The sequence below is a fragment of the Girardinichthys multiradiatus genome, chromosome 6, assembly GCF_021462225.1.
Source record: "Girardinichthys multiradiatus isolate DD_20200921_A chromosome 6, DD_fGirMul_XY1, whole genome shotgun sequence".
Lineage (NCBI taxonomy): Eukaryota > Metazoa > Chordata > Actinopteri > Cyprinodontiformes > Goodeidae > Girardinichthys > Girardinichthys multiradiatus.
The window spans coordinates 45,381,492-45,403,828 of record NC_061799.1 but is presented as its reverse complement, the minus strand read 5'-3'; the positions used below and the strand labels follow the sequence as shown (position 1 = coordinate 45,403,828).

The 22,337-nt window shown below is 42.4% G+C and overlaps 1 protein-coding gene across 1 annotated transcript; it reads right to left on the bottom strand.

Annotated features, from left to right (window-relative positions):
* Window positions 1–19,944: 19,944 nt before the first annotated feature.
* On the bottom strand, window positions 19,945–22,337 carry LOC124870347 (E3 ubiquitin-protein ligase TRIM21-like). Its single transcript, XM_047368979.1, has 2 exons — window positions 22,237–22,337; window positions 19,945–22,047 (listed from the first exon to the last, which is right to left on the bottom strand). The coding sequence occupies exon 2, from the start codon at window positions 22,036–22,038 to the stop codon at window positions 20,368–20,370; it is 1,671 nt and encodes a 556-aa protein (XP_047224935.1). The 5' UTR covers window positions 22,039–22,047; window positions 22,237–22,337; the 3' UTR covers window positions 19,945–20,367.

Sequence of the window (22,337 nt, the reverse complement as noted above, 5' to 3'; positions counted from 1 at the left end):
CCGGTCCACGTGTCTCCTGTCCTGTCTGCATGTCTCCTGTCGTGTCTCCTGTCCGGTCCAGGTGTCTCCTGTCCTGTCCATGTGTCTCCTGTCCTGCCCGCATGTCTCCTGTTGTGTCTCCTGTCCGGTTCACGTGTCTCCTGTCCTGTCCATGTGTCTCCTGTCCTGTCCGCGTGTCTCCTGTCCTGTCCGCGTGTCTCCTGCCGTGTCTCCTGGGTCACGCCAGGTCACTCCTGGTCTGAACCAGAAGCCTTCTCAGCCCTGTTCTCCTCAACTCTTCAGCGTATGTAATATTTTTTCATGTGGCTTTCAAAATGTTGACAGGTTTCAGTAGAACATTTCTTTGCTTGCTTTATGTTTGTATTTATTCATTTTTCCTGTGTAATAATTGTTCATGTTTATTAGAATTTATTGGCTTGTTTTGGACCTTCCTGGTTCTTTGTTTATCAGGTTCTTCTTTTAGTTTCATCTTGATTCAGTATTTGTTCAATATTCCAGAGCCTCATAATTTAACGTTATATCAGATAGGATCTGATTGATCTTCTTAACTCGTGATTTTGTCTGTGTCTGTTTACAAGTCAACACAAACTTTCACAAACACAGAGCCTCAGAAAAGCATTCATACCCTTTGAACCTGTTAAAAGTTACAGAAGTCCAGTTTTTCCAAATAAAAACCTTAACAGTGTGTCGCTTGTTTGTCTTCATCTCCTGAGTAGAATCAGCTATGGCTGGAGGTCTTTGAACATCTACAGACTAATATTTCTGTTCATTCTTCTTTACAAAACAGCTCCAGCTCAGTCAGGTTGGATGGAGAACATCTGTCAACATAATTTTTCAAGTCTTGCCTCAAGTTTTCAGTTATATTTGGATCTGGACTTTGACTAGGCCATTAGATTGAACCATGACTGTGCTTTGATCTAAACCATCTCATTGTCTCTCAAGCTGGATGTTCAGGGTGATTCTCCTGCTGGAAGGTGAACCTCCACCATAGTCTCAGGTCTTCTGCAGCCTCTAACAGGCTTTCTTCCAGGATTGTCCTGGATTTAGCTCCATCCATCTTCCCATCAACTCTGACCAGTTTCTCTGGCCCACAGCATGATGCTTCCACCACCATGTTTCACAAAATGGATGTTGTGTTCCATCACAAATACAGTTTTTAATGAAATTCAAAAACTTCAGTTCTCTGTCTCCTCTAATCAGAGTTCCTTCTTCTACATCTTAGGTGTTTCTCCTACAGGGGTTCAGGGAAACTGAAAACAGGACTTTTTATGGCTTTCTTCTTGTCACTCAGCCATAAACTTCAGATGTATCCTTGATTGATGATCCGCTTGCCCAGCCTGTCAGGCTAGGTGGACGTCCATGTCTCAGGAGGTCTGCAGGTGGTCCATCCTCTCTCCATGTTCAGATGATGATTGAATGGAGCTCTGGAGATGTTGGAGGCTTGGCATATTGTTTTATTTATTGACATGTGGAAAGGTTTATGGGATATAAAGATTTTTTCAAGCCACTTGTAATGTTTGTGTTCATTTAACTGATGATTTTCAAAACTATTTGACATTAATTTGACCGGTAAGATTTTCAGATGAAAATACAGACGTCAAACAGTTTATGTGTGAATCAGAGGAATCTAATATTCAGCTGCAAACTGTGAAATCTGGATTTAATGGTTGATAAAACTTGACTTAAATAAAAACGTTTAAATCGTCACAGCTCAGGTGTGAAGGGATGAGGGAACCAATAACAGAAATAAAGTAAACTGACAAAAATATCGTTGATTTAAATCAGTTTGTTTAAATCCAAACACAGACAACATGTGTGGCAATAAAACACCGTCCTAAAGGTGGCAGGAGACAGATGATCAGAACCACAGAATCACACCAAGGCCTGACCCAAATGGATTTAACGGCCCTACATTCATGGGTAGAAACAACTGAGCTGAGCTGCAGTACAGCAGAGAGGTAGGAGGCGGAGCCTCTTAAATTTCACACCTGAAAGTCCGAAAACGTTCATGTTTCCTGAGGCAACTGTGGATCAGTGTGAAGATTAGTTGTCTTGCATTTCGGAAGTTATGAGTTCGATTCCAGCTTCTCCTGCCACATGTCAATGTGCCCCTGGGCAAGGCACTTAACCTCAACTTGCCAACCGCTCTGCGTATCGGTGTATGAACGTGAATGTGGCTCTAGAGGTCGGTATGATTGGAAAAGATCTATAGAGGTTCTGTCCGTTAACATCTAGTGGTGAAGCTGAAGAATGAAACCACGTAGATGTTTCCTCAGCCTCCACTGACCTGCAGCAGCAAAGCCTTGATTGGTAGATTTCATTATTTACAACAGATTATTGTAAGGGAATTAAACACTGAACAACTTATTATTACAACATTCTTCATCCACTCATGGAGAGTTGTTTAATTATTAAATGCAAGTTTTTCCACTTACAGTACTTTCTGTTTCCTGATATCAAGAGAGGTTCTAAAGTTCACTTGACCCGTCTGACAGGTCACATGACCTGATGATTTACATATTATGATCTGAATTATATAAAACAACAAAAAGGAAAAAAGTAATCCCACCAAAATTTGATGTTCAGCAATTTCTAATAAACAACAGAATAATAATCTTTATTTTAATCAATTTAATAAATTATTGTAGAGTTAAAAACGATTAACAGATAATTAAGATGACAATATTTATCATATTTAATTAAAATACAATCAATAAATGCAGACTTTAATTAGCTCATTAATTAATAATGTAAATTATAATAGAGATGTCTTTGACTGTTTTATTTAAAGTATTAACTGAACCATCAGTAGTTTCAGTCTGTAGTCCAACTTTTGTTTACTCGCCTTCATATATATTTTATAATGTAAAGATTATAAAAACAGATTTAAGGCTAAACTGATCCTGAAGACAATTCAGTATAAACATCAGTTCTTATAGAACTTTTTCATGTCTTATGATGGACTGGTGACCCGTCCAGGGTGTCCCCCGGCTCTCACCCAGTGGCACCTGGAGAACGGCGCCTGCACCCCTGCAACCCAACAGGGGTTTAGCAGGTATAGACAAAACCAGATCAGAACCAGTTAAACTGTCAGCTGAGTGAAACCGCTGCAGAACTGCATCAGAATACTGAAAATTCTCCTGCTGTGATCACACAGCTGCCTAAATGTTACATCAACATGAAGCACAACCCGAAACCTGGAGTTGATGTCCTCAGACGACCCCGTGGACAGCAACGGTCCCACTCCCACCAACATGTTGCCGATGCTTTCACTCCCTCCTGTAGACAGAACCGGACTAGGCTCTGCTGCGGCGGCTCAGCATCAGCCCATCCAGTACAGATCAGGGTTTATCCGTCCATCTGCATCACAGCGTCAACCTGCTGTAATGTGATTACTGCACATGTCATGTCAGATTTCATCCGATCTGGACAACATGCTCATAATTAATCTCAGCAGAAATCTGGGTTCTTGGCAGCTGGAGCCAGAAACACACACATGCCGAAATAAACCGACACACAGCCAGCGTTCGCTCAGACATCACGCCTGCATCACTACACTGGACGTCACCATGGTTACAGACATGTTTTTAACCTGGAATAAAGTCGGCAACATGAGATGTTAAAGTTTAACTGGCAGTAAGTTCTCCCAGTCCAACGTCTGATAAAGTTTTAAACTGGGCTCACATTAAATAAGATGACTGATTCTGGTAAAGTCCTACTGAACAGAACTCATGAACGGTTGCAGTCCAAACAGGACACACCTGCCTCGTTTGGACTCTCCAGTTAAGCAAAGAATAACTTCTATGGAAAGATGTTGAGGTGACTGTGGCTCAGTAGGAAGAGTAGTTGTCTTGCAATCAGAAGGTTGTGGGTTCGATTCCAGCTTCCTCCTTCCATATGTTGATGTGCCCCTGGGCAAGGCACTTAACCTCAAGTTGCCTACCGATCTGTGTATGAATGTGTGAGCGTTAGTGAGTGCAATTGGGTGAATGTGACTCTAGTGTAAAGCACTTTGAGCGGTCTGTATGACCGGAAAAGCGCTATATAAGTTCAGTCCATTTACCATGTTCTGATTTAGTGTGTCCAGTTGGTCACATTCAGGAAAGATTTCCTTCTTCTGTCTCAGTCGGTTCTGACGGTGAGGCCATAGAGTCCAGTTTGATCCCAGTTATTGTCCAGTGCAGCCCTGTAGCTCCTGGTAAAATGTAACGGATGTAGAAAAACCCAGCTGCCTGCCCAGCAGTCCCTCCTCCAGAGCAAGCATCAGACAACACATTTTAACAGGATGAAATCGACAGCAGAACCAGAACCCAGCTACAGAACAATGCATTTAAACAGTAAAACAGGAGTTTAGTCACTAAGTGGAATGATTTTCCGCATGACACAATCAGCTGATTCAGAACTTCATGTGCTTCATGTTGCAGCTTGAGTTCTGCTGAGACCTTCTGGAAGACATTATTCATTTGAGATGGACATGTTTGAAATGATGAACACCACAGCTGGTCTCTGGTTCTGACCCACATTACTGTGTTCACACATTTAAATCCAAAAACAAGATGGGACAACCTTCAGAAAGTCTGACCTGGAGAACTGTGATCCAGATTACAGGAAACTCTGGTACCACCATGGAAAACCTCAAATCAGTGTGAGATGGATCAGGGGTTCTGGACAGGACTGAATCTCTCAGGGCCAATGGAGCAGTCTGAACATACAATCAGCTGTTTTGTGCTTCAGTGTTGGTTAACAATGCAGCAACTGAAGTGCAGCGGGACCACAGCGGTACCATAGTGGTACCACAGTGTGACGAACCCCTCGGCCTAACAGAGGACATAGTTTCTGTTCAACAATCAGTCCTTCTGTCAGGCACCCGGCAGCAACTTCAACACCACAGTATTTGTGGGTCCATCCAGAACCTCTCTGTTGTTCCTGAGGTAAAACGTCTTCGTCTTTGTTTCACCTGAATGCCTCACATCCTGGAGGTCCTCTGCAGAGAACCTGGATCTGAAACAATGTGGATGGTTCGAGTGGCAGCTGCTTGCCGAGGATTTCCAGGCTGATTGTGATCCGTCAGCGCAGGATAAGGAGGATTACCTCTTCTTATGTCATCCTCTGTTTGTTCCTCCATGTGTGTGCTGGAGGTCAGAGGTCACCAACCAGTCTGGGTGAAGGCATTACGTAATGGTGGAGTCGGTACGATACAACACACTGAATCATGTTGCATATCTCTAACTCATCCCATTAACTGTAGAAAACCCAAACTGTCTCACAATGTTGGTTCTGTTCGTTTCTCCTCCTTATATTAAAAGTTACAGCAGGTCATTGCTAGAGATCTTTAATGGCAGCTAATGTTCTGCTTGCAGCTTTGTCACCAACAAATTCACTTTAAACTTTTTAATCAAACTGGAGTTACGCGTGTGAACCAGTAGGGGGAGACAGAGACAAGAAGACGTTCTCCAACATTGAGTTACATTTTTAATGATTTCTAACTCATTTTGCTTTTCAGGTTTTTCAGCAAAATTTAAAGATAGCTCTTTTTTTCCAAGTGCTTCAAAAACTGACCAGAAACACCTCAGATCCTTTGGAAAATAAAACATTTTTGTAAATAGTTTAGACTGTTTGACCTTTTGTTTGTAACAACTCACACATTGATGTGCAAAACCTGAAATACATTTAGCTGTCAGTGAATTTTAGATGTGTTCAGGGTACAGTGATGTAGTGAGGCGCGATGTGTTCAGGGTACAGTGATGTAGTGAGGCGTGATGTGTTCAGGGTACAGTGATGTAGTGAGGCGCGATGTGTTCAGGGTACAGTGATGTAGTGAGGCGTGATGTGTTCAGGCTACAGTGATATAGAGAGTTGTGATGTGTTCAGGGTACAGTAATATAGTGAGGCGCGATGTGTTCAGGGTGCAGTGATGGAGTGAGGCGCGATGTGTTCAGGGTACAGTGATGCAGAGAGTTGTGATGTGTTCAGAGTGCAGTGATATAGTGAATTGCGATGTGTTCAGGGTACAGTAATATAGTGAGGCACAACGTGTTCAGGGTACAGTGATGTAGTGAGGCGCAACGTGTTCAGGGTACAGTGATGTAGTGAGGCGCAACGTGTTCAGGGTACGGTAATATAGTGAGGCGCAACGTGTTCAGGGTACAGTAATATAGTGAGGCGCAACGTGTTCAGGGTACAGGGATGTAGTGAGGCGCGATGTGTTCAGGGTACAGTGATGTAGTGAGGCGCGATGTGTTCAGGGTACAGTGATGTAGTGAGGCGCGATGTGTTCAGGGTACAGTGATATAGAGAGTTGTGATGTGTTCAGGGTACAGTAATATAGTGAGGCGCGATGTGTTCAGGGTACAGTGATATAGAGAGTTGTGATGTGTTCAGGGTACAGTAATATAGTGAGGCGCGATGTGTTCAGGGTACAGTGATATAGAGAGTTGTGATGTGTTCAGGGTACAGTGATGTAGTGAGGCGCGATGTGTTCAGGGTGCAGTGATATAGAGAGTTGCAATGTGTTCAGAGTGCAGTGATATAGTGAATTGTGATGTGTTCAGGGTACAGTGATATAGAGAGTTGTGATGTGTTCAGGGTACAGTAATATAGTGAGGCGCGACGTGTTCAGGGTACAGTGATATAGAGAGTTGTGATGTGTTCAGGGTACAGTGATATAGTGAGTTGTGATGTGTTCAGGGTACAGTGATATAGAGAGTTGTGATGTGTTCAGGGTACAGTAATATAGTGAGGCGCGACGTGTTCAGGGTACAGTGATATAGAGAGTTGTGATGTGTTCAGGGTACAGTAATATAGTGAGGAGCGACGTGTTCAGGGTACAGTGATATAGAGAGTTGTGATGTGTTCAGGGTACAGTAATATAGTGAGGAGCGACGTGTTCAGGGTACAGTGATATAGAGAGTTGTGATGTGTTCAGGGTACAGTAATATAGTGAGGCGCGACGTGTTCAGGGTACAGTGATATAGAGAGTTGTGATGTGTTCAGGGTACAGTAATATAGTGAGGCGCGACGTGTTCAGGGTACAGTGATATAGAGAGTTGTGATGTGTTCAGGGTACAGTAATATAGTGAGGAGCGACGTGTTCAGGGTACAGTGATATAGAGAGTTGTGATGTGTTCAGGGTACAGTGATGTAGTGAGGCGCGATGTGTTCAGGGTACAGTGATATAGAGAGTTGTGATGTGTTCAGGGTACAGTGATATAGAGAGTTGTGATGTGTTCAGGGTACAGTAATATAGTGAGGCGCGATGTGTTCAGGGTACAGTGATATAGAGAGTTGTGATGTGTTCAGGGTACAGTAATATAGTGAGGCGCGACGTGTTCAGGGTACAGTGATATAGAGAGTTGTGATGTGTTCAGGGTACAGTGATATAGAGAGTTGTGATGTGTTCAGGGTACAGTAACATAGTGAGGAGCGACGTGTTCAGGGTACAGTGATATAGAGAGTTGTGATGTGTTCAGGGTACAGTAATATAGTGAGGCGCGACGTGTTCAGGGTACAGTGATATAGTGAGGCGCGACGTGTTCAGGGTACAGTGATATAGAGAGTTGTGACGTGTTCAGGGTACAGTGATATAGAGAGTTGTGATGTGTTCAGGGTACAGTGATGTAGTGAGGCGCGATGTGTTCAGGGTACAGTGATATAGAGAGTTGTGATGTGTTCAGGGTACAGTAATATAGTGAGGCGCGATGTGTTCAGGGTACAGTGATGTAGTGAGGCGCGATGTGTTCAGGGTACAGTAATATAGTGAGGAGCGACGTGTTCAGGGTACAGTGATATAGAGAGTTGTGATGTGTTCAGGGTACAGTAATATAGTGAGGCGCGATGTGTTCAGGCTACAGTGATATAGTGAGGCGCGATGTGTTCAGGGTACAGTGATGTAGTGAGGCGCGATGTGTTCAGGGTACAGTAATATAGTGAGGAGCGACGTGTTCAGGGTACAGTGATATAGAGAGTTGTGATGTGTTCAGGGTACAGTAATATAGTGAGGCGCGACGTGTTCAGGGTACAGTGATATAGAGAGTTGTGATGTGTTCAGGGTACAGTGATGTAGTGAGGCGCGATGTGTTCAGGGTACAGTGATGTAGTGAGGCGCGATGTGTTCAGGGTACAGTGATGTAGTGAGGCGCGATGTGTTCAGGGTACAGTGATGTAGTGAGGCGCGATGTGTTCAGGGTACAGTAATATAGTGAGGAGCGACGTGTTCAGGGTACAGTGATATAGAGAGTTGTGATGTGTTCAGGGTACAGTAATATAGTGAGGCGCGACGTGTTCAGGGTACAGTGATATAGAGAGTTGTGATGTGTTCAGGGTACAGTGATGTAGTGAGGCGCGATGTGTTCAGGGTACAGTGATGTAGTGAGGCGCGATGTGTTCAGGGTACAGTGATATAGAGAGTTGTGATGTGTTCAGGGTACAGTGATGTAGTGAGGCGCGATGTGTTCAGGGTACAGTGATGTAGTGAGGCGCGATGTGTTCAGGGTACAGTGATGTAGTGAGGCGCGATGTGTTCAGGCTACAGTGATATAGAGAGTTGTGATGTGTTCAGGGTACAGTGATATAGTGAATTGCGATGTGTTCAGGGTACAGTGATATAGTGAATTGCGATGTGTTCAGGGTACAGTGAACTCCACTCACTCAGGGCTCAGATTTATCTCTCTCTCAGCTTCTGTCAGTCAGCACCTCTCAGGAACAAGAACTTTATCCCTGATGTTTCATGGCTTCAGTTCTGAGAAGGAGCTCTGAGAACAGAGTCCAACCTCCATCAGCATCACTCTATGGTTTTTTAGATGATTGAGAGATGTTCCACAGATTTCCTTTGATGAAGTTGGTTCTGTTCTCCTTTCTACATAGTCTGTCTCTACTCTTCCTCTTCCTCTACCTCTTCCTTGTTATTCTCCTCTATGGACTCCCCATCAACCTCCCATTCCTCGGGGCCTCGGCTATCTGCTGGTTTTTCAACAGCGCGGAGCCGGGACTCCAATTCCAACACCCTCGCCTTCAAAGCTCTAAAAATGCTACATTCATTACACGTCCCATTATCACTAAAGGAGGCAGAGGAGTAACTGAACATCTGACACAGAGAGCAGGAGAGAGGAGAAGACTCAGAGAGAGAAACAGCAGAACGGGTAGCCATGGTGGAGCTAAAGCTAAGCTAGCGACCCCTTAGCACTACTAAAACAAACTTGTAAGACACGGAGAGTCCCCAAACGTTAAAAGTAGCAACAGACAGAAAGTAAGTGTTTTAACGTGTTTATGTATTAGAACAAATAAGAGATATCACAGTAGAGAGAAATCAGATCAAACGAGAGAGCTTCACACACCAAACAATCCACCAGCAGCGAAAACTGGAAGTGACGTTACCCAGAGCATCCACGTCCACAATGTTCTCATGAGAACAGTCTGGCAAAGAAAGACCAGAGAAATATTAGCTTCATCTAAACCTTCAACTTGTATGTTAGACCCAATCCCAACCAAATTATTTAAGGAAGCGTTCCCTCTGATTACCAGCCCCATTTTAGACATGATTAATCTCAGTCAGTCATTTTCTACCGCTTATTCCATAGTGGGTCGCGGGGGAGCTGGTGCCTATCTTCAGCAGTCTATGGGCGAGAGGTGGGGTACACCCTGGACAGGTCGCCAGTCCATCGCAGGGCAACACACAAACAACCAAGCACACACTCATTCATACACCTAAGGGAAATTTAGAGTTACCAATTAACCTAATGATTAACCTATGATTAATCTATCCTTAGTAAATGGATCAGAACCACAAGCTTTTAAGTTAGCTGTAATTAAACCTTTACTTAAGAAACCTTCACTTAATCGAGATGACTTAATAAATTACAGACCTATATCCAATCTTCCATTCTTATCTAAAATTCTTGAGAAAATAGTTGCTAATCAAATGTGTGAACATTTATACAGCAATGACCTGTTTGAAGAGTTTCAGTCAGGTTTCAGAGCTCATCATAGCACTGAAACAGCTCTGCTGAAAGTCATTGATGATATTCTTATGGCCTCAGATAATGGACTTGTGTCTGTTCTGGTTCTGCTAGATCTCAGTGCTGCATTTGATCCAGTCGATCATAATATTCTCTTAAAAAGGCTGGAATATGCTGTAGGGATCAGGGGAACAGCGCTAGGCTGGTTTAAATCTTATCTGTCTGACAGATTCCAGTTTGTTCATGTAAATAATAAATCATCTTTAAACTCCAGGGTTAATTGTGGAGTACCACAGGGTTCAGTACTTGGGCCAATTCTCTTTACTATATACAGGTCCTTCTCAAAATATTAGCATATTGTGATAAAGTTCATTATTTTCCATAATGTCATGATGAAAATTTAACATTCATATATTTTAGATTCATTGCACACTAACTGAAATATTTCAGGTCTTTTATTGTCTTAATACGGATGATTTTGGCATACAGCTCATGAAAACCCAAAATTCCTATCTCACAAAATTAGCATATTTCATCCGACCAATAAAAGAAAAGTGTTTTTAATACAAAAAACGTCAACCTTCAAATAATCATGTACAGTTATGCACTCAATACTTGGTCGGGAATCCTTTTGCAGAAATGACTACTTCAATGCGGCGTGGCATGGAGGCAATCAGCCTGTGGCACTGCTGAGGTCTTATGGAGGCCCAGGATGCTTCGATAGCGGCCTTTAGCTCATCCAGAGTGTTGGGTCTTGAGTCTCTCAACGTTCTCTTCACAATATCCCACAGATTCTCTATGGGGTTCAGGTCAGGGGAGTTGGCAGGCCAATTGAGCACAGTGATACCATGGTCAGTAAACCATTTACCAGTGGTTTTGGCACTGTGAGCAGGTGCCAGGTCGTGCTGAAAAATGAAATCTTCATCTCCATAAAGCTTTTCAGCAGATGGAAGCATGAAGTGCTCCAAAATCTCCTGATAGCTAGCTGCATTGACCCTGCCCTTGATAAAACACAGTGGACCAACACCAGCAGCTGACACGGCACCCCAGACCATCACTGACTGTGGGTACTTGACACTGGACTTCTGGCATTTTGGCATTTCCTTCTCCCCAGTCTTCCTCCAGACTCTGGCACCTTGATTTCTGAATGACATGCAGAATTTGCTTTCATCCGAAAAATTACTTTGGACCACTGAGCAACAGTCCAGTGCTGCTTCTCTGTAGCCCAGGTCAGGCACTTCTGCCGCTGTTTCTGGTTCAAAAGTGGCTTGACCTGGGGAATGCGGCACCTGTAGCCCATTTCCTGCACACGCCTGTGCACGGTGGCTCTGGATGTTTCTACTCCAGACTCAGTCCACTGCTTCCGCAGGTCCCCCAAGGTCTGGAATCGGCCCTTCTCCACAATCTTCCTCAGGGTCCGGTCACCTCTTCTCGTTGTGCAGCGTTTTCTGCCACACTTTTTCCTTCCCACAGACTTCCCACTGAGGTGTCTTGATACAGCACTCTGGGAACAGCCTATTCGTTCAGAAATTTCTTTCTGTGTCTTACCCTCTTGTTTGAGGGTGTCAATAGTGGCCTTCTGGACAGCAGTCAGGTCGGCAGTCTTACCCATTATTGGGGTTTTGAGTGATGAACCAGGCTGGGAGTTTTAAAGGCCTCAGGAATCTTTTGCAGGTGTTTAGAGTTAACTCGTTGATTCAGATGATTAGGTTCATAGCTCGTTTAGAGACCCTTTTAATGATATGCTAATTTTGTGAGATAGGAATTTTGGGTTTTCATGAGCTGTATGCCAAAATGATCCATATTAAGACAATAAAAGACCTGAAATATTTCAGTTAGTGTGCAATGAATCTAAAATATATGAATGTTAAATTTTCATCATTACATTATGGAAAATAATGAACTTTATCACAATATGCTAATATTTTGAGAAGGACCTGTATATGCTTCCAATAGGTCAAATTATCAGGCAGCATAGGATAAATTTTCACTGTTACGCTGATGATACTCAGCTTTACTTATCCATAAATCCTGATGAACCCAACCAGTGAGATAGACTACAAGCATGTCTTGAAGACATAAAAACTTGGATGATTTTAAATTTTCTGCTTCTAAATTCAGACAAGACAGAAGTTGTTGTCTTTGGACCGGAGTCTTTAAACAAGAAACTGCTTAGTCAATCACTTAACCTGGATGGCATTAAATTGACCTCCAGTAATAAAGTTAAAAACCTTGGTAATTCTTTACTATTAGGATGTCCACAAAATGCAGTTAAAAGCCTTCAGCTGATTCAAAATGCTGCAGCAAGAGTTCTGATGAAAATTAAAAAGAGAGATCATATTTCTCCTATTTTAGCTTCCCTTCATTGGCTCCCTGTTAAATCCAGAATAGAATTTAAAATTCTCCTCCTCACATATAAAGCCCTTAATGATCTAGCTCCATCATACATCAGAGATCTGATTGGTCCATATGCTCCTAACAGAGCACTTTGTTCTCAGACTGCAGGTTTACTGGTGGTTCCTAGAGTCTCTAGAAGTAGAATGGGAGGCAGATCCTTTAGTTATCAGGCTCCTCTCCTATGGAACCAGCTCCCAGTTTTAGTCCGTGAGGCAGACACCCTGTCAACTTTTAAGGCTTAAAACTTTCCTTTTTGATAAAGCTTATAGTTAGAGTGGCTTAGTTTATCCTGAGTTATCTCTGTAGTTATGCTGCTGTAGGCTTAGGCTGCTGGAGGTTATTATGACCACTTTCACCCTCTTCGCTACATTCTCATACTACTCTCCAATTTTGCATTATTTGCTGTTATTTCAGCTTTTAACTTTGTTCTCTCTTTTCTCTTCCTAGAAGCTACTCCTGGCCTGACTTTGTGTCTACCTGTGACACCTTTCTGGAGAGGGGAATCGTCCAAGCTTCTGCTGGCAACAACTTAATGCTCACCTTCTACTGATGATCCACATGACCCTGTCTTTCAGTATTTAACCCTTTCTCTCCTAGACATGGCTACTGACTGAGCTTCTACTGTAACTAACTCTATGTGCTCTCTTTCAGACTCTAACCTTGAAAACTGGATCAGAGTTTATCTGTTCTTTCTTTCTAGATGAAACAACTAAAGGAGCTACATCCATTAACATTTACTTTTCCTTCCCATAGAAAGTACTCCTGGATCAGTGCTTCTTTGTTCTCTTTGTGTCTCTGCTCTGTTCTCTCAAACCTCCAGTCGGTCGTGGCAGATGGCCGCTCACACTGAGCCTGGTTCTGCTGGAGGTTTCTTCCTGTTAAAAGGGAGTTTTTCCTCTCCACTGTCGCTACATGCATGCTCAGTATGAGGGATTGCTGCAAAGTCAACACCAGTGACTGTCCACTGTCTCTACATGCTCATCCAGGAGGAGTGAATGCTGCAAGTCACTGACTGGATGCAATCTGCTGGGTTTCCTTAGATAGAAAAACTTTTTATCCAATTTGAATAAATAACTGAATCTGACTGAACTGTTCAATGGTTACGATTAACTGGAATGTATGAACCTGACTGTTGTGAAGAACCTTGAGACGACATGTGTTGTGAATTGGTGCTATATAAATAAAACTGAAATGAATTGAATTGAACTTCTCTGTCATTGTATCAACCTTCCTTGCCTAAAACGTCAGGTTAGATGTTGGAACAACACAGGCTCACCGTCTCTTCTCTTCTGTTGCAACGATGTCACATGTAACACAATTTCATTTGGTCCATAATGCTCTAAATGTTGAGGATATTCCCTGTTTCCGGTGCTGCTGGTGCTAATCAGGGAGTCGACTACCTCAGTAAAGACATTAACGTGATTCGCAGAAGAAAATTGGAGGAAAGAAAGATAAGTTACGTTTTAATCTAATTCTTTTTTAAAAGGAGAAAAGCACTGCATAAATATTAAAATGCTTATTTTTAGTCTTACACTTCAATCTCTCATCAGGGCAGTTAGTTAATTGTTTCATCTAAGAACCTGGAACCCATCTTTGATTCGTTCAGATCTCAGTTTTTCTTAAAGCTAGATTTGTATCCAAAGAAATATCTCCAGAATCGAACCATTTCTGCACTGATCCGACACAGAATCACAGGTCCAGCTGTTATTACCAGCAGATTACTGGAAGCTTCTTTCTGCTGTTGCTAAGCCAACAGTGGTCAATTTACAATGACACCAAAATTCATCTGCATGATTGTAAATCAAATCCAGAAAGAGAGCAAACATCAAAGTCTCTTCACTAACTACCTGTTGCCTTCAAGATTGATTCTAAGATCCTTTACCATAATAAATCCTGCTAACGGGCCACCTTGTTTATCAGTGGTCCTAATTTTATGAGTCCTCCATAACCCTGGACCTCCTGGGCACAGGTTTCAGTGTATTGTTAAAACCAAACAGTACATTTTCTCATTGACCTAAGGATTGAACTACATGCCGAACTAAGAGTATCAAAAAGTTTTAAACATGATTCGTTCGTGTTTGTGTAACAATTTGATCTGTTCCCCTTCTAATTGTGTCATTATTTTATTTCACTTCACTTTAACACTTTTTTGGATGGATGGATGGATGGATGGATGGATGGATGGATGGATGGATGGATGGATGGACGGATGGACGGATGGATGGATGGACGGATGGATGGACGGATGGATGGACGGATGGATGGAAGCATCATTTGAAAACGACCTAAATGTTCAGCAGGAGTTTCCATTAATTCAGTCCAATAAGGTTCTTGGCGGGCCCGTTTAATGTGCTGCAGTGAGGTAACTGTGTGGATCTGCTGCTGTAGTGCTGGACCTGGTAAAGAAATCTGGAGAGTTCAGGAAATTATTTCTGACTTTCAGTTAAATCATGAAAAACAAAAAAGTTGTAACAAAACCTGAACTGAATGAATGGTCATTCACTTCAGCAGCAGCAGGTTTTCTCCACTGAGCTCATTTCTTTACTGTCATGTAAACAAGCTTCCTTTCCTCCTGAAAGCTAATCCTCATCAGCTTAACACAACAATGGACCGTCACTGAGTCAGTCACACCCCTCTCCCCACGGAAATTCCCCAAACTCTGCATCTGAGAGGATCCATCCCCCCCCATCCGTATAGAAATACTGAATCAAAACAACTTAATCATGAAGATAATTTTAACTATACAGAGTCCAGTTCAGTCCAAGTTATGAAGCAATGCAGTCAAACTCAGTTTATTTTGCCATCCCTGGTACTGACCAAGCATATGGAGACAGTGGAAAAGAAATGGAAGAAACCTCCAAAAGAACCAGAACCAGGGTCAGCAATCAATTGCTCCAGCCAGCTACAGGTAATATGACAGAGCAAACACAAATCAGAGAAAACTTGGAGTTAATGGCTGCAGCAGCTTTGTTAGAGGTTTCATCAAGCAAAGAAACACAGACGTTCTGAGTCACTAGTGACATCTGTCAGATAGTTTCAGCAACATGTAATTTGGTGGCTTGGTTGTGTCATGATCCTGGTGTGTGGTTATGTTTTGAGTAGGAGTTGTGTGAGATTATTTCCGGAGAGAGGATCTTCCCTGGAGGGCGTGGGTCCTGCTGCAGGTCCTACACCATGGGGTAATACCATCACCAGCTGCTGGGGCTTTTTAAAGGAACATATCCCGCAAAATCAAATTTGTTAGGCCTTACATTCATTTTGTTGTGTACATGAAGTCTGTAGGAGAGCAGAAAAGTTGAATTTAGTCACTCCAGGTGCTGCATAGATATCTTTATATTCTGTTTGGCTCATATTTTTCAGTCCGTTCAGTTTTCTCCAACCTCTGTTATGTTTTTTGAACTGTTACTTCACAGTATTTGCTGCAGATCAGCTAAATACGGTCATGGACGTCCGGCTGATCATTTTCACATATCCACCATTTTTATTTAACGCTGTGATTTTGTAGTCACACAAGTAATTACAGCGTCCCCCAGCATCAGAACCTCTTCGAAGTGCCTGGTTAAATTTAATTTGTCATGAAAATGTTCCCACATCAGTGGGACATTCGTCTACATGAAGCTCTTCATCATCCTCCTCCATTATCAAGAAGGATTTGCTGAAAGATTTCATCTGATAAAGGTGTAAGTTACTTCTGTCTATGTTATCAAACTACAAAAATTCCAAACGGGGTGGAGTGCAGCGCTCCTTGACCTGGAGGGTGGCGGGGTGTGAAGGGCCTCAGCAGCATTTAAAGAGACGGCACCAAAACGAGTTGCTCTCAGACGCTCCTCAGAACAGGTGAAAGAGGAACTACAAGAACAAGGCGTTCAGACCAAAGCGTTGAGGTTCACTTTATGTTGACCACAGCTGGATGATTTAAGGGTGAAAAGGAAGGATTTAAAAGCATCATATGTCTCCTTTAAGAGTTACTGACAGTTTTGGCTAAAACTGCTTTCATGTCTCCAAGAACCATCAGCTCTTCTAATGCCCCAATCCACTTTGGAGTTCCTTCATGGATCTCAGGGAACTTTGCAATGAGTCCAAAAAGACCAAAAGCTTGCCCTGTGTCAGTGACTGCACAAGGCAGACATTGCAAGTTTTCAAACAGGAATCCTTAATTTGGTTTCATAAACAGCTAGAAAATGTTTCAGAAATTATAAGTTGGGTTAAAACTGATGCCAACTTAACAGACTTCAGATCAGGTAGCAAAACAGGGAACTCAAGCCCAAACTGACCTCCTCAACAAGACATGAAGAAAACTTCCATAAAGGTGGATCAGACCACTGCTGACACAAAGGGGAGAAAACCAGCTAACAATCTAACAAACAAAACTTAACTGATAAATCAACATGGGTCAGAACAGAACTTATTAGTGACCTATAAAAACAAACAGTATTGGGTTCAGACTGTCTGTCCAAAGTAGAAGAAAACCTGAACAAATAATAAACACCAAGTTTCTCCTCCCCTTACAGTCAGACAGTGGTATGACCCACTTGAGTGGTTCTGCTATTTAAGGAGATCTGATGCAGCTGTATGGGGCCTCCAACAGCATCTCCAAGGTAACTGGTACCTGAAAACAAAAGGACCCATTAATCTGTTGTATATGAACCAATAAAGTTCAGCAGACAGACAGATAGTTCAATAACTTAAGAGTCAACTACAGAGTCTAGTTAAAAAATAATAAAGGTTTTATTGTAAAAGCAGATCTTGAGCCAACAGTCTGATGTGTGGCAGCAGGAACAGATGAAACACCTGGTATGTCATTTCATTGGTCCTTTAAATAAGATCTATGTGTTGATTGGCTGGTTTGGTGCTGGACTTTAGTCTAAAATCATCAGTTTTATGATCAGATTTGACTTCAATTTATTCCCCTCCAGTTTTAATCCCTCTTTCTCTTTCAGCCGCACAGTGCTGGTGGAGGAACATCTGGGTTATATTGAAGGTCCAAATCTGCTCCTCTCAGAGTCAGATGTTATTGTTCAGTCAAACTCCTGTTTCAGGTCTAGATGCTGAAGGTCCAACACCATCCAAAAAGACTCACCGTTTTACAGAACAAGGCCTCAAACTAGATTCGAAAGCAAATTTCCATTTCTGGTAAATTGTGACATGTTGCTCATGTTGGCCTGGAGGCATGAAGAAGAGGGAGTGAGGCTTGAACTCTTCATCATTCCATCTATCTTATACCGTCACCTCACCAGGAAGCAGCTACGGACCTGAGGTCTGTTTGTCCTACAGCTCTGCTAGATGTTTGCTTTCTCAATCTTCATTGTGATGAACATCTCCCTCAAATTCTGACTGAAATTCACTCGTTCTCTTTGGAAAAGGTTTCCAACATCCAACCCAGTTCTTGAGGCCCGATGTGTGTTTGGCCCATTTTGCAAAACTATGTTCTACGTGCTTTTAGTGTTTTGGTGATTTAAAAGACACAACAGCAGAGGAACTACATCAACTTCTTACAAGATGTCGATGAGTGTGTGTGTGTGTCCTTGTATTTCCTACCAAGAGAGGACCGGCAGACGTTTTCAACCAGCGAAGTGAGGACATTTCTGGAAAGTGAGGACATTTTCCTTTTCCTCACTTTTTTAAATGCTATTCTTGAGTTGGAGGTTAGGTTTAGGACCAAGGTGTAAATTGAGCTTAGGTTAGTTTGAGGGAATGGGTTAAGCTGTTGAAATGAATGAAAATGAATGGAAGTCAATGAAAAGTCCTCATAAAGATAGTAAAAAGCTTAGAAGAAATCAATGCATGGATGGGCCTAAATTTTCTTCAGCTGAATCAAAACAAAACTGAAGTAATAATCTTTGGACCAAAGGAAGAGCGTTTAAAAGTTAGCACACAGCTTCAGTTAATACAGCTAGAAACCACCAGTCAGGCTTGAAACCTGGGTGTAGTGATGAACTCAGACCTGAACCTTCAGAGGAACATAAAGACAGAAACAAGGTCGATCTTCTATCACCTAAAGAACATCTCCAGGATTAAAGGACTAATGTCTCAGCAGGACCTTGAAAAACTAATTCATGCGTTCATCTTTAGTAGAATTGATTACTGCAACGGTGTCTTCACAGGTCTGCCTAAAAAGTGGATCAGACAGCTGCAGTTGATGCTGCCCACGTCCTCACTAGAACTAAGAAAGCGGAGCACATCGGCCCGGTTCTATAGTCCCTACACTGGCTCCCTGTAGCTTAGTCTATAAATCACTGAATGGCTTAGCACCAAAATACATTACAGACTTGTTGTCATTGTATCAACCACCCAGACCTCTCAGGTCTTCTGGCTCAAATCTACTCTGCAGAACCAGAACCAGAACCAAACATGGAGAAGCAGCTATTAGTTCTGATGCTCCGCTAATCTGGAATAAACTGCCAGAAAACTGTAAAAGCGCTGAAACCTTAAATTGCTTTAAATCAAGATTAAAAACTTATTTGTTTAGAGTGGCCTTTGACTGGGCCATCTAGGCATGATTAGTTGCGTTTTCAGTCCAATTTTCCTTTCATTTTCTTGTCCATCATTCTATTCTCTTTATTTTATTTTAATTTACTTTTTTAAATTACATCTGTTGTTTGATTTTATCATTTGATTTGTTTTTCTGTGTCTGTATCTGTGTTTATTTGCTTTGTGATTGTATTGTAATTGTATGTACAGCGCTTTGAGTGTCTCGTTTCTGAAAGGCGCTATATAAATAAACTTACCTTACCTAAAACATGGACGTGTGTGTTCCTGTTCTCCTCGCTGAGTGGGGACCATTTTTTGTGTTTCACCATCATAGTGAGGACATTTTCATGGTCCTCACTTTGTATTTTGCTAGTAGTTAGTTTTAGGATTAAGGAGTAAATTGAGTTAAACTTAGGCTTAGGGTCAGGAATGTACTGGTAATGGTTAGGTTTAGGGGTAGAGTCAGGGTGAGGCCATAGAAAGGGTTGAAAATGAATGAAAATCAGTGGAAGTCAATGAGAGTTAATGCAAGGTCCTCACAAAATATAGTAAGACAAAACTGTGTGTGTGTGTGTGTGTGTGTGTGTGTACTTGTACTTGTTGCTGAGTGAGAACCAATTTTCGTATTTTTATCGCAAAGTGAGGACATTTTGACAAAGTGAGGACATTTTCCTGGTCCTCACTTTTCCAAATTCCGTTCTTGGGACAGGGGTTAGGTTTAGGACTAGGGTATGAATGAATTGGGTTAGTGTTAGGGTTAGGGTTAGGCACTAAAAATCAAGGAAAATGAATGGAAGTCAATGGAAGTAACTGAAAAGTCCTCATAAAGATAGTAAAACACGGATGTGTGCGTGTGTGTTTGTGTTGAAACAACCTATTTAAGAGCTTTCTTGGTGTTTTTATTTAACAGACATATTTTACACAGATTTATGAATTCCATGTTTGCTTATTAAAATAGAAACAAACGTTTATAAAATCAGAATCATGATCTTAACTAGAAACTGAAGAATCTTTAGTTTTCATCTTCTCTACTGTTTGAATTATCAAAGGTGTCTTCTTTCCTTCATAAAACAACATTTAAAGATTTTAAAATCTATAACATGACAAATAAATACAAATATAGTTCCACAAGTTTACATTTTATTCATCAATCATCACGTTATATTTACATGACAAACCCAACATGAACCAGAACTAAAGGAAAAACAGGCTTTAAATGTTCTGTTGCTGTTATAGGAAACATAATCAGTTTCATTTGATGAAGGTTGAACTGTTTGCTTGCAGCCAGAAATAGTTTTATTGTTAGACGATGAAACAAGTAAAAGGAAACAATCTGGAACCAGCAGAACAACAATGAAAGAAACATTTTTATTCATCAGAATCGATCAGAAGCTGAAAATGTGGAGAAACAGAGAAGCAGAAATAATCCAGCTGGGAGCTGAACTGTTGACTTCCTGTTGAGGTCGTCTCCAAGCTCACCTCTTCACCAGCAGGACTTCACCTACAGTCCCTCAGGGTGGAGGTGTTTCACCAACAAGTTCTTTGTTCATGGAGCTTCATCAGAGCAACGATCAGCCTGGTTAACAGGACAGATGATCAGAGGAGCAGAGTTGGTACCTTCATTATTATTACAAGGACTGAAGAATGGGTAGATCTTCTCAGTGAAGCAGCAGCCAGTAAAGGAGTAGATCAGAGCTGCAGCTTCTACATCATAGAAGGAGACCAGACCCTCCTCATAATCCACAAACACCCCCACCTTCTCAGGACCAGGATGGAGATGGAGACGGACTGAAGGTCGAGCAAGAGCTTTGTACTCATTTCCATTTCTCAACACAACAGTGCAGAAACCATTTTGAGGCCTCAGTGGGATTGTTCCCTTCCTGGTGATGGACTCTCTGGCCACTCCTAAAGTCCAGTCAGTCTTTCCTTCAACCTGAACCTCAAAGTAAAATCTGCCTGAAGAGAAACTCTGACGTCCTAAAACATCCACACACTGAGAGAATCTCTCTGGGTTGTCTGGAAGATCCTTTCTTCTATTCCCACAGTGAACCTGTTTTCCATCATCAGACAGGATGAGTTTAGGATGAGCTGTATCAGGATCCAGAGTCACATCTACTGCAAACTGCTGGACCCTCTTCATCTCAGCCTTCAACAGCTTCTTCATCTTCTTCTCTCTGATCTTCTCCTCCAGCTGAGCAACAGCTCTCACCACAGTCCCCTCATATGATGGTGGACGAACTCTGACCTCTGTCCAGTTCTTGGTGGGTGGAGCAACTTTCAGGGAGGAGAGGCTTTGGAGGAGGTGGAGATGGTCTTCAGACTGTAAGAGTTGCTTCACCTCAGACCTCCTCTTCATCAGCTTAGAGATCTCCTGCTCCAGATCTTTAATGAAGCCTTCAGCCTGTTTCTCTGCAGTTTTCTGTTTGTCTTCAATCTCCTTTATGAGCTCCTTCAGGCATCTCTCAGCAGACTCCTTCAGAGCAGTGAAGATCTGAACACCTTCGGCTTTCTCTCTGTCTGCAGCATCTTTACTGATCTTCACCAACTCTTTGACCTCCTGAATCTTCTCTCGTCTGTTCTGGATCATCTGCTGAACTTCAGCCTCTGTCTTCCTCAGCTCTGCCTTCTTTCCTTCAGATTGTTCTCTCAGAGGAACCAACTCATGGTTCTTGTGGTCTAAAACAGAGCAGAACATGCAGACACTAGTCTGGTCGGTCCTACAGAACAGCTCCAGAGGTTTATCGTGCTGCAGACACATCCTGTCCTCCAGGTTCTCCACAGGCTCCATCAGCTGATGTTTCTTCAGAGGTGGAGCTGTCAGATGAGGCTCCAGATGAGTCTGACAAAAGGAGCTTAGACACACCAGGCAGGACTTCAGGGCCTTCAGCTTGGTTCCAGTGCAGACGTCACAGGGAACCTCTCCTGGTTTGGCAGCTTGTTGCTCTGAGATGCTGCTGCTGATGGCTTCTTGCTGAGCTTCATGTCTGAACTGAGCAACCATCTCTTTGATGAAGGTGTTGACTCTCAGCTGAGGTCTAGTAGTGAAATGTTCTTTGCACAGGGGACACTTGTAGTGAACATTAACATCCCAGTTCTGAGTGATGCAGGTCTGGCAGAAGTTGTGTCCACATGGTGTGGTGACTGGATCAGTGAAGACATCCAGACAGATGGAGCACAGAAACTGATCTTCAGACCTCAGACTGCTGCCAGAAGACATGTCTGAACTCTGAGGACAGATCATGGAAAACTAAAGTTAGAACAATTAGTTTAAAGCTGTTAAATGTTGCAGTTCTTCATAATCGTTTGTTTGTTTTAACTTCAGATGATCTGAGGTCAGAAGAAACATCTCAGACTTCCTGTTTGTTGTTGAAGCTGTTGGTAGAAACACAGTAGATCTGTTTTCTGCTGAACTCACCAGTGTTAGAGGCTGCTGTTGAGAAGAACAAGATGAATCTAGTTGGTCTTCAGAAGGTTTTTCTCTAAGGCAGCTCTGGCTTCACTTTGACAGAGTTTAAC